This window comes from Triturus cristatus, chromosome 6 (assembly GCF_964204655.1).
Source record: "Triturus cristatus chromosome 6, aTriCri1.1, whole genome shotgun sequence".
Classification (NCBI taxonomy): Eukaryota; Metazoa; Chordata; class Amphibia; order Caudata; family Salamandridae; genus Triturus; species Triturus cristatus.
In genome coordinates, this window is record NC_140589.1 from 564,188,565 (window position 1) to 564,201,650 (window position 13,086).

The 13,086-nt window shown below is 42.3% G+C and overlaps 1 protein-coding gene across 2 annotated transcripts in view; it reads left to right on the forward strand.

Annotated features, from left to right (window-relative positions):
- Positions 1-1,621: 1,621 nt before the first annotated feature.
- The window catches only part of BCKDHB (branched chain keto acid dehydrogenase E1 subunit beta), a 1,118,926-nt gene continuing 1,107,461 nt past the window's right edge, over positions 1,622-13,086 (forward strand). The window contains exon 1 of one of the 2 annotated variants that reach the window (XM_085611011.1): positions 1,622-1,935. In XM_085611011.1, coding sequence (XP_085467137.1) covers positions 1,800-1,935 — 136 coding nt within the window. In that variant the 5' untranslated portion in view covers positions 1,622-1,799. The remainder of the gene's footprint in view (positions 1,936-13,086) is intronic. The other variant, XM_085611012.1, reaches the window with a different exon arrangement.

Consider the following 13,086-nt stretch of genomic DNA (forward strand, 5'->3'; position numbering starts at 1 on the left):
GGTATACATTATTAGAACATTGATTAATGTTTCAAAAAGGGTTAATCTGGCTAGAAATCGATTCTTAATATTAAAGGAAACTCCCAACTATGCTGTTTCTTTTTCGACTCTGCGTTTGTGCTTCTCCACACCAAGCACTCTTAAACTATACTGCCTACCAGTATGGATGACATGTGACTCCTACACTTTCAGTCCTTTGGCTTATGTAACATTTCCTATACACTGATTTACACACGTATGATTGATTGTCTCTGTGTAATGTGTGTGTGATGCAAAGTGCTTGGACACCCTACACTGGTATGAGTGGCGCTATATATAATGCATCTGATAGAGTGTGGTTATGGTGACTTGGTCACTGTTAAAGGGTGCTAGTGAGAGAATCCGTGGTGGAGGTGGTCATTGGGGGGGGCGCCAACAAACATTGTCGCACAGGGCGCCACCAGCACTAAAGCCAGCCCTGTCTTATATGTTCTAAACTATTTACTATGCTAATGTGCGTAAATGTTTCCACGTAAATAAAGCAAACATTATTTATATTTCAGTCAACTGCGCTGAACGTAGGGGGAGTGCTTTATGGGAAGGAGTATTCTACAAACAGCAGTATCTGATTTTGACGATGACAGAATGTGTGTGTGTGTATATGTGTGTATATATATATCTATCAAACTCGCTAGCGATGCACTCGTTCACTTCCTCGTGGCAAAAACAAGAGCACAAACTCCTCTTCGATTGTGCAATTTTCTTTATTGTTCAGTTAACAATCCCAATATATATACTTATCTAATAAGAAAACAAACTTGGACTAAAGCAAATGTTGAGGCAAAGTCTGTTTAAATGGAATTAATGCTTACTGCCGATAAAAGACCTCTGATTTGTCATCTGTAATGCTTCATCTCGGTCTTGGAGGGAGCTGTCGTAGTCCCTTTTCTATGTTTATCACAGCTGTCAAATAGTCCTACTTTTATGTCGGTGGTTACTGCAAATCGTAGTCCTACTTCTATGTCTATGACCTGTCCCCGTTTTTTGTTTTGAGAATCTGGTCACCCTACTCCATGCCCCTTCCTCTGCCTCACCTTTTTACCTCCAATTTATGGGTTCAACCCAAGCACATTTTCTTTCCAATTCCAGCGCTCTTTGTATTTATGAAACAGATTGACTGACAAAGGCTTGTAGGGTCGCAGCATGGGAGGAATGAACATCACTTGCTAGACTAACCTATGCAGTAAATATAGCGTGCGTGTACACGGGAGTCAATATATTACAAGAGGAAAATAAATCAGAGTTTACGAAGTCAACGAATTAACAGAACACAGCAAGAACTGGAACATGCTGTTCTACTAATGCGTGACATACAGCCTAAAACACTACATAATTATTGGTTTACTTTCACATGTTTCGCATTGTTATTTGACCGAAGCCTTGTGCTTTGTATAAATAAATATATATTGCACCTAGACTCCCAAATGTTTTAAACTTTCACGGATTATATAGTGTGTATTCGATGGCAGGTTTCTGGAATCGTGACATTGGATTAGAACATACCACGTCATGAATTTGTAGACGTGCCCCTTGACTGAGAAGAACACCCGTTCTACGAGTTCAGCGAGCACAAGCCCAGGCTCTCATTGTGTACATCGAAGCCGGTTAGCGTGTGTCCTCTGCGCGTAAGGACCAATCACGTAACTAGATTACCATACCACGTGATCAAACTGAGCATCTGACTAATTTCGACGTCCAATCAAAGCGCTGCCTCCACCACCACCCCCGGAAAACGTGTTTTCAACCTTCCAGCAATAAGAATGGCGGCTGTGAGGCTCATACTCCACCGGTGCTGTGCAGTAGCTGGCTCCGGAAATCTCGCTGCCCTTGGAGTCATACAGAGGAGGCATGCCTCCCACTTTACCTTCCAGCCCGATCCCGAGCCCATCGAGCACGGTGAGCAGTAGAGGCGGGAGAAGGGGAGAAGGGGACTGATGATCAGTGAAACCTCAGCCTTAGTTAGATCAATTGAAGTACTTCATCGCCCCACACTCAGTTGACTAAGTTAGCATATATCACAGGCATTCATTATTCTTGGGTAGGATGCTGGCACGGGTGCAAATTCAGGACAGTGAGTGTGAAAATTCAGGACACGGCCAAAAATTCAGGACAGAAGGTCAAAATTCAGGTCAAAACTCCAGGACAAAAAATAAGTTTTACAGACACATCAGTGCCATTGTGAAATGCTAGGTGGCACGCATAGGATGTAGCTAATTGGGACCTACCCTGCTGGATTAGAGTGCAGTCACCTGAGTGGCCAGTTTTATACGTCAGAACGCTTCAAGCATTCCATTTCTGTTCTGCTGGAGATTACTTGCATAGGAGCAGGTACAGTACTGAGTCATGGATAAGACCCTTAGCGGACAGGTCTTGTGTGAGTGTAAGAGCATTAAGTAGGAAAAGGGAGTTATTAACCAGTCTGCAAGAGCTATAATTGGCTGCACACTGCTGAGCGTTATGGTATTATTGTAGGTCATAGTGGTTATATAGGAGTTGACATTATTATATAATGACCTGGCTAGTAGCTAGCCATATATCCGGCATCATTATTTTACCTGTATATTGGAAATAGTATACTGCTTGGGTTGTTTCAAATCTGTGAGCTGTAAACTGCAGTTTCTTATTGATGCACAAAAATGTGCTACAGACTAGAAACTGTATACACTGTTAAGGCATAATTGTAGGGCAGAAGGAGTCACTGTCTTTTACATACAGAACATTTTCTATTGAATGGAAGCAAAATGCCAACATGCAGTTTTACTGATAAAACTATATAGCGCACAAATAAGAATGTGTGAAAATGTGCTTTCGGCAAATTAGTATCAGTTGAACATCACCAAGTAAAGTTTCTTATTTGTTTTGATCCTATTAAAACTCTGTTTCCAGCACACTTTTGAATTACAAACAAATGGTCCATTTGTGGCTTCCTAACTGCTAATGTGTTTTGAGACATTTGCACAGTTTATTTCACATATATTTAAAAGTTGTGTGTTACAAAAAAACTCACAGCATACAGCCTTTGTTTTCGCACCCCCAAGAAAATTTGGGAAAACATGGTGCATTCTAGAACACATTTGTCATTATATGAATTGTATTAGCTTTCAAAGCATAGTAAATTATGACTTTACTGTGCACCAGGATACAACAATCTTTGATGGGGCTCTTCAATGATTCCCACACTATTGCCAACAGTGCCTCTCTCTCACATGTATTTCTTTTGTTTTATACCGCCTTTCATACCAGTGTAGGGTGCCAGGGCACCTTCCATCACACACACATACAGAGCCAACAAATCATACGTTTATAAATCATTATATAGAAAATGTTACATAAGGCAATGGGGACTACAAGGTGTAGGATGCATGTCACCCATACTGGTAGGCATTTTGTAAGAGTGCTTGCTCTGAAGAAGCTCAAACTCAGGATTCAGAACATAACACAGTAGTTAGCATTGACATTAATGATAAGAATTTATTACTACCCAACAAACCTTTTTTAGCAATATGAGATAAAGAAAAACTGGGAAGGAAACATTACTTTGTAACCTGGACCATGCAGCTTGGATGCAGCTATTTGATGGCAGTTCATAACTCACTGTGTTAGATTACTTATGTAACTTTTGAACTACACAGTAACAAAAGAATCTGTGACAAAAGCAGTAAACCACTGAGCTCTGCACATAAAATATTTTCTTCGATATGAATGGTACACATCCTTTGCAGCAGGCATATTAACCCTCTGTGCTACCTTAGATGATACAAAACTGCCACTAAACAAAACTCACATCTCTCTCCAGCAGGTACATTAGTCACCATCCTTTCTACCAGCTCTTCACCCTCCCTTTCACTCATCTATGAATTCTTTCACTCACACATCCTTATTTTCACTTGTCCATACGCCCATCCATTCTGTCAATCATCCATCCATACTTTCACTCATCCATCCATCCTCCCTTTCTCTCTCCATCCCCTTTCACTTAGCCATCCCTTCACCCATACACTCATCCATTGACCCTATCATTCATTCATTCATCCTTTCACTCACTCATCCATCAATCCTTTCATTCATCCATCTATCCTTTTGGCCCATCTACCCTCCTTTTCACTCACTCATCCATCCTTTTATCCACCCTTTCAATCATCCACCCATCCATTCACCCTTTCACTTATCAGTTCAGCAATCCATGCATCCTTTCACTCATCTATCCATCCTTTCACTCATCCTTCCACCCTTTTACCCATCCATCCACCATTCCACCCATCCATCCACCATTCCATCCATCCATCCATCCATCCATCCATCCACCATTCCACCCATCTATCCACCATTCCACCCATACATCTATTTATTTTCCCTTTCTCTCATCCATCCTTCTACTCACTCATCCATCCATCCTTTTTCTCATTATCCATCCATTCACCTTTCACTCATTATCCATCCATTCACCTTTCACTCATCCATTCATCAATCCCTTCAGCCAGTCACCCATTCCTTTGCTTACTTATTCACCCACCTTTTCACATTAATTATGAGCTGAGCCTTTGTCTGCGGAGTTGAAGACAGAAGAGGCCCATCGAGAACTCCACCCTTGCTGTAGTTACTAAAGCAGGGGGGGGGGGGGCGGAGAGGCTGGGGAGAGTTCACTATGCCCCTGCTCATAGGCAATCTGAAAACATGGAAGTCATGAGTCATGCATGATGCACAGTGCCAGGATGTGAGGTGACTGTGACATAGTGTTGTTTCCAGGGCTTTAAGTGGGTTGAAAAAACTTGAGGGTCTCTCCAAAGGTTGTGTCCAATGTAGTAATTTACTCTTATTCACACTTGTAGTCACTTTTACTTACACTGACTCAGCTTCACTCGCTCATGCAGTCTCACTCATACTCACTTTGACCTACTCTGTGTCAGGCATTCACAGTTACTCTCACTCAATCCCACTAATTCTAAGTCATTCTGATTGACGCCCATTTCTGCTACTCAGTTTCACTCACTCGCACTCATTCTCTACTAGTTTCACTGAGTCCCCATTAACCCACTCATTCTTATTCACTCTGTTTAACTGATTCACTCATACTCGACCAGTCCCACTCATTCTCACTCAGTCTCTCATTCTGACTCACACAATGTCACTCTGACTCACTCGATCTCACCAGACTCACTCAGTTTCACCCTGTCTCACTCTCTCACTTATTCCCGCTTAGTCTCACTCAGTCTCCTTATAACTCACTTGTTCTCCCTGATTCACTCATTCTTACTCATTCTTATTCAATCTCACTGTGACTCACTCATACTCAATCAATCTCACTCAGTCTCACTGTGACTCAATCTTATTCATTCACAATCAGACTCACTCAATGTCTCATGCTCACTGATTTGCATAGTTATACTCATTCTGATTCAATCTGACTCGCTCATTCTTACTCAAACTCACTCAGACACAATCATTCTCTCTCACTGACTCACTCTGTCTCTGACTCACTAAGGATAGGATAGGATAACCACTTGTAAAGCGCGAACGAATGCCGAAGCATCTTGGCGCTGGTGAGTACAGAGAAACAACCCCATCTTAACACCGGGTCACATCAAAAAGCCGTGTTTTTAACAGTTTTCTGAAAACTTTATGACTGTCTGTTAGTTTCAGAGAACCAGGAAGCTTGTTCCAGAGACTGGCAGCATGAAAAGAAAAGGCTCTGCCGCCCCATCTGGCTTTCCTGACACGGTTTAGCTTAAGGAGGCATTGAGTGGAGGACCTAAGTGCCCGACCCGGGGAGTAGGGAATAAAAAGCTTCTGAACCTCCTTAGCTCCCCCCCAAACACAGCCTTGTGTACTAGGCATAAAGCCTTAAAATCTATGTGCTGCTGGAATGGAAGCCAGTGAAGTGCCTTGATTCCCTCAGCGATAGACTGATCTCTGGGGACGTCTAGCAAGAGTCTGGCTGCCGCATTCTGCAGAACCTGCAGTCTCCTCATCAAGGTCTTGTTTATTCCTACTAGCAATGCATTACAGTAATCCATTCTGGACAGCACTAAAGCCACCACCACATTCCTGCTAAGATCAGGTTTAATAAAAGGGAAGATCTTCCGCAACGTCCTTATTAGATATGAGCAGGAAGAGGCAAGATTACGGACATGCGCAGAAAAGTTGAGCTGATTGTCAAACCCCACTCCCAAGTTTCTGACCTTAAGCACGGGACAGGGGCATTCGCCAGCCTCTGCTGGCCACCAAGAACCATTCCACACGGGATTTCCCCGGCCAAACTCTATTATCTCCGTTTTTTCCATATTGATTTTGAGAAAATTCTCTCGCATCCAGCTCATGATTTCTGACAGGCAACTATGGAACTTAATAGCCGTGTCATTTGCTTCTTCACCAGCGGACACGAGCTGGGAATCATCAGCATAGGAGATTATCGTAAAGCCATGTGCCCTAATGAGCTTGGCCAAGGGGGCTACATAGATGTTAAATAGCGTAGGAGATAAGGCAGAGCACCGTGGCACTCCACACGGTAGGTGAAAGGGGTCGGACTGCAGACCATCCCATGACAAGCTCTGCTCCCTACCCTCCAAAGAGGCTAGTAGGGCCAATGCCTGGTGCAAGCGCCTTTGTCCCCCTGCGCCAGACAGTAGACATTCTCTCTAGTAGAGATGTCTGAGGCTGCTGCTAGAAGGCATTATCTTTGTATACCAAGAGTGAATAAAAGCTTGTTAATAAGTCTTGGTATATCAAGGCGGGGGGTGGGGGGAGGGGTTAGGGAGGGGTAGCCCTGGAGCTCTAGTGGGGAAGCCACCACTGTATTTCACATTCATTTTTTTGTTGACTCTGCCAGATTGTGTGAGTATTCCTGAATGTACAGATCCTCTGGATTGGCATGTAGTCAAGATTGAATGGTATGCAATAAATACAATCAGAGTGAGCAGTCTCTTTAATCCCCAATGGAGTGAGTACACCAGTCCACAGGTGGGTGGAGAATGCAGTTAACTGTAGTGGTGATATCAGGCTATCCAGGCCTTGTACTTGGTACAGAAAGTGATAGTTTGGAGTCTGTATTAAGTCCGATATTGATGCGTAGGCTGTAAAACGCCAATTGATTTAGAGGTAGTAAATAATACAGATGATATAAAAACATGTTACTCAATTCTGAATCCCCATACAATCAGTCTATACAATGAGCCAAGTGGTTTATCATTGACCTTAGGTTAGCCACCATGGTTTCTCTTTGACTTAAATCGATCAGTTGTACACATACAACCGTTCGTACTTAGCAAGGCCATACAGCTTTATGGACACTAACATTAAGCAATAAAAATTCAGTTCTGTTTCAAGTTGGTGGGTTTTTCAAAAGCAATTACAATGGCTCCGTTTTTGTAATAGTGTCTCTTGCTTCAAATCAGTTTAATAACTGTGATACAAAGGTTTCTCTTCTCTGACAGGAGATCTGGCTGTCTAAAAAGGTATATAGCACTCAAATGCTTCACAAATACAACACAGCTTTGCAGGCACACACATTAAGGAATAACATCCCTTTTCTGGATCGCCTTAATATATCTTGCTAGCGCAACTGTGGTATCTAAAATTTTCATTTTGAATAAATCTTTGATTTGTCATACAATATCCTCTAAACGCATTTTTTCTCTCTCTTCCATAAAGAGTTGACAGTCTAGGAGAAGATGGGTTATGCTGTTTTTGACATTTAGATCACATACTTCATACCCATTCTCAACAATTTTCCATGTAAGACTTTATATTTTCCAGACTAGATCAACCCTAATTCTTATTCACAGAATTAGGTTTTGTATACATTTATCAGTGATTTAGGATACAAATGGGACAATCCCTTCAACCACTTCAAAAGAATGTTGCATTTCCTCCAGTGACTGATAGACTTTATCAACAAATTGGCTTTTTAAAGCAACCCTTTCATTCAAGACTCTATTTTGGCCAATGACAATGAGCTTTGCAATAAAAAAAAAAAATTAACTCCTAATGTAGAGGTAGTCAGCAGACTTAGAATTTCACACGAGGTTTATCCCCCTGGATTAATATGTCCTTCCAGCATACCACTGAGCATTTAACGTTATCCCCTCTCCTAATCAGTGAGTTGAGAAACCTCAAGACACGATTGCCCGAGCAAATTTCAAAATGGCAAGCTCAATTCTCCTCTTCAGACATGTACCATGGAGTTTGCAGCAAAGCAAAAAGTCCCTTTAGTTTAGATAATGATTTTCAAGATTCTCCCAATTAACTCTTATGTCAAGGGTCAGCAGTTCTGCACCAGGAAGGGCTTGCAGAATTGATTTCCCTACAGTAGCCTTTTTTAACATCTTTATACAGTGGCCACCAAACAGTGTATCAAACTTTTTGTGAGCTTTTGTTGAAGAAGGTAATGCCGTTTTCTGCACAGCTCCCAGTCTAGGTTCGCTGAAAAGTGAAGGACAAGGTATTTATAAAAATTGACCACTTCTAACAATGTTTCATTTAGGAACCGGATAACCTTCCTAGCTTGCTTAAAAAACATCAGTTTCTTTGTCACCTCTACATTCATGGTTAGTCTGCTGGCTTTACCTTATTCACTAAGGGTTTAATTTTTCATTGAAAGCCCAGCGGAGGAGTGAGTCACTTGCATACATAAGGCATAGTATATGACCCTCACACATGCTCAAAGGAAAATAATTGGTCTTCTGTAAAAGAAAAAAAATCAGATCCACATGTACCAAATTATTTGAGTTCAACTGTTGTACCAGGATTAACCGGTATTGTGAGATACTAAAACCCTGAAATTTAATCAATAATAAGTTACAATTGTCTCAGTCAAAAGTAGCCTGGAAATCCACAACACAGCAGCATCATTTACCAACTGTTACTGTGGATCTCCAGGCCGCTGACTAGTACCATACGATGGTCTATCATAGAATAATCTCCCATAAAACCACCTGTCTCACTTTGGATGATGCCTGAGCCAAAGGCCCAGCTTTCTTAAATGTTTTAAAAGGGTTTTCGCATAATTCATAAAGTAATAGCACACAACAAAATCAATCTATAATTTGCAGGAGCTTCCTGACTCGCCTTTCTGTATATCGATAAAGAGCCACATCAAGAATCTGGGATCCAACCCCTAGAAGTAACACATAAAAAAAGCACATAGTATCCCACCATAGGGGATCAATCTTAAATAAAGTTGCTGACAGGAAGACCCCCCCCACCATAGAGGATTTCAGATTGCTAATTATCCTAGCTAGAATACCTACCTCTTTCAGTGAGACATTGCGTTATTATTAGAAGCCCCCAGATGTTCACAATTATGTAAATTTTTTAAGTAGGAGGATTTATATAACTCCGATATAAAGTAATGCTATTCCTTCTTTGGAGATCAGAGCCTCTAAATTTTCTGGGGATACCTTTAACCCAGTATTAAGCAAACACCAACATTTTTTGCAGATGAACTTGTGCTTATTATTCCTGCATTATTGACCAAATTGAGCTCCTAAATCTTTTGTTTCTTTTGCATGAGTAGGCCAAAAGATTTTTTTTTTATTTCAGACAACCAAGCTCAAGCTTACAGGTATCACTTTTATCTTTATGCACTTTATGATGTACCCTATTTAGTTCCTTTCTCAGAGTGAAACACTCTTGATCGAATCACCCGATAAATTTGTTCTATTTGACCATGAGGTAGTTTGAGGGTTCAAATCCTTTTTGTGACAAGTTATACCACTGTACATCATAAAGAGGTTTAGGAGTTTGTGAATCTTAAATACATCTTGAAGATTATACTCTCAATTATCTTCTGAAACTTTACTCCTATTTTATGGCTATAGACCATGTTTAGCTGCAAAGCCTCTTGTGCTCTTTTTGAGTCTTCTCCCCTTAGAATTATCACGCTTTCAAGATGGTCGATAACTACTTGAGCAGCCATGTTATAATCTTATCATTTTATACTGATCTAAAGGGATAGACGAGTTGTCGATTGCGGCTACTTGCTTTCCGTATCCAAAGGTCGCTGCAGCTGGACTATAAACTGGCCATTAAGAGTGACTAAATTATGCTTGATTGGAATTTTAAAAAAAACGGATTCGATCTTCCAGAGCCCTCCTTTAAAGTTGACACTGAATTTGGTACTCCATACATTAATTAATAAATGGCCCTGGATTACATCAGCCAAATAACTAAGTGAAACCACCTGTCATAAAAAATATTGATTAGGGGAAGCAACACCACAAAATAGGCCAAATCATGGTCAAACTTAGTTCATCTTCAAAAAAAGGAACACTTGGGAGTATGTATACATTCAAACAAACCACTGAACAGAGCTCACAGTCAGAATTTTGTATGAAAATCAAACATGCTAATATTTGTAATGTCTCTTTCTCCGTCCTGAAAGTCCTGAACCCAATTCCCCATCTGACACTGCTAGACTGCTATCCTCACACCTACGTGCCTCAAGGCCTCAGCATATTCCCTGCTCTCCATGTGCAGCGCCTGTCATTTTCGATGGTAGGGCTCAACGCCCGCTTGGCATGCCGCACACACTCAGTGGTTCAGCAGTGTCAACCCTACCACGTATTTGCTTTGTTCCTTGGCTCAGTTGTGTGGCTCAGCTCAATGAATGAATATCTGTAGGACTCATTGCTGTGCTCTTGTAGCAGGAAGTCTTGCTTAGAAGAACTACAGAAAATACCTTCAACTGGCCAGAGAGCAACCCTTGGCCTGCCTCATATATAATTGACCATTGATAAGAATAAAGTCATTTGTTTCAGGGGGACACAGAGGGGAGGAGCAGCCACAGGGAGTGCTGTTTGTGATATATCGATGGCCTCTACACTGTAATTCTCTGACATGCATTGGTTACAGGCAGTAGTCCATTGTCAGAATCAAAGATTCTTGATAAAAACAAAAATGGTATGTTACAAGACAGTAGGCTGTAGATGGATGTCCTGCTTGAGCAATTGCATTCACTTATATAAAGATTTTACAGTGCCTGGTGACATTTGAATGTTTGTGGATTCCTTCTGTCTTTTTTCCTTTGACCTTTCATTTGCCTTCTTTCCTTGTTTCTTTCTTTGTTGCTTTCTATGCTTTTCCTTTCCTTATTTTTTTTTTGGCCTCTCCTTTTTCAGGTCGAGCCTAGCACAGCGCGCATGCGCTGCTCTATGGGAGGCTTATTGTGAGCGTTCCAAACTTCTCTGTGTGGGTCCCACTCCTCCCACACATTTGATTGGCCTTTGCATGTGTCTTTCAAGAATGAAAACACGCAAATGGACAAAGGCGGGTGCATGTCCTACCTCTTTTTGAAATGTTCACTCCCATGACATTTTGCTCTCGGGAGCGAGCAGCGGCGCGCAGGGTGCCAGCTGCATTCCTGGATGTAGATCAAGTTACTAATTGAACAGATTGTGCCACCGTGCTTTTTTTTCAAATGCTTGTTGTGAATGGAGGCTCAGCCGTAGCTGTGACTTACCTGTCTTGAGGAATCGCGTAGGAGATCAGCTGTCTCGTACACTGGCAGAAAGAATGACTCGTACATCTTCTGCCTTGTTTGGCTCCGGGTAATTGTTACGGTGGATGGAGCTGATTTTAATTAAAAAAAAATATGATTATGCACGGCACCCGGGCGCCGCACAGCAGCGTCACTACTTGCCTTTCTACTTCTGTTTAATGTTAGTTAAAACAATGCGCTTCATGACCTTTCTTTATTTCAGCACGGTGCATGCAGCCACTTTTTGTAATTATGTATGGCACCCATGCGTCTCAAGAGGCGTGACTACTTGCATTTCTATTTCTGTTCAATTTCAGTTACCAGGAATGTGCTTCATGACATATCATGCACACCTTTCTTTATTTCAGCATGGTGCACGCAGTCTATTCCACCTCTCCCCACCACCACAAATTTACAGCACACCTACCGCATCCTCTTTCACTTCTCTCCACCACCACAAATCCCCAGCATGCCGCCCACAGCCTCTTCCACCTCTCCCCAGAGCCACAAATCCCACACACCACCCGCTGCCTCTTCCACCTCTCCCCACGGCAACAAATCCCCAGCATGCCACCCGCAGCCTCTTCCACCTCTCCACACCACCACAAATCCCCAGCACGCCACCCGCAGCCTCTTTCACTTCTTTCCACTGCCGCAAATCCCCAGCACGACGCTCGCAGCCTATTCCACCTCTCCTCACCGCCACTAATTTACAGCCTGCCACCTCTTCCATCTCTCCCCAGTGCCACAAAACCCACATGCCACCTACTGCCTCTTCCACCTCTCCCCACCGCCTCAAAACCCCGGGATGCCACCCGCAGCCTCTTTCACATCTCTCTACTACCACAAATCCCCCAGCAAGCAGGCAGGCCACAAACGGAGCAGGTTTTGCTGGAGAGTGCAGGGTAGAGCCGGGCCGCTCTGTTGGCTTCTTTTGCAACTATCACGCTTGGCTATTACAACCAAATGGGCGTATTTATTCTACGATTTATATACATGCCATCCAGCTGTGTGTGAAGCAGTCACTACCTGGTGTCCAGTGCGACCAACCCCTTCTCCCGGGGCCCCGTGTAATCTAATGCAGGTTGGTAAAACTCTGAGTACATTTTCCGTCTCCAAATGTTGGTAAGTTATTTGCGAGAACAACAGTCCTCTATATTCTCCCATACATTTCCTGAGCGCTGCATAGAGCAGCCCAGGCAGCAACAAGCTCTGCTCAATTCTTTTTCCTTCTTTTTTTTATGTGTTTCTAAAACAATAAATAACACGGTAGCAATCATCTCGATTTCCTACATGACTTAATGTTGCAGTTAATGTGGGCTTCTCTTCCTTGTGTAACTGCGGCAAAGGGCCTGAAATTAACCCGGAAATCAAATTGCCTAAACACTTCTAAGGTTCCAAAGGTGAGACCTATTGGCTATGCCAATGCTTGTAATGTTTTGTCCTTTTTTTTTTCCATCTTTAATTTTTTTTCTTCCTTTGTTTTTCCTTCTTTCTTCCTTTTTCCTTCTTCCCTTCATTCTTCCTTTTTGCCTGTCTTCCTTCATTCCCTTTTTGATTGTTTTCTTTCTCTA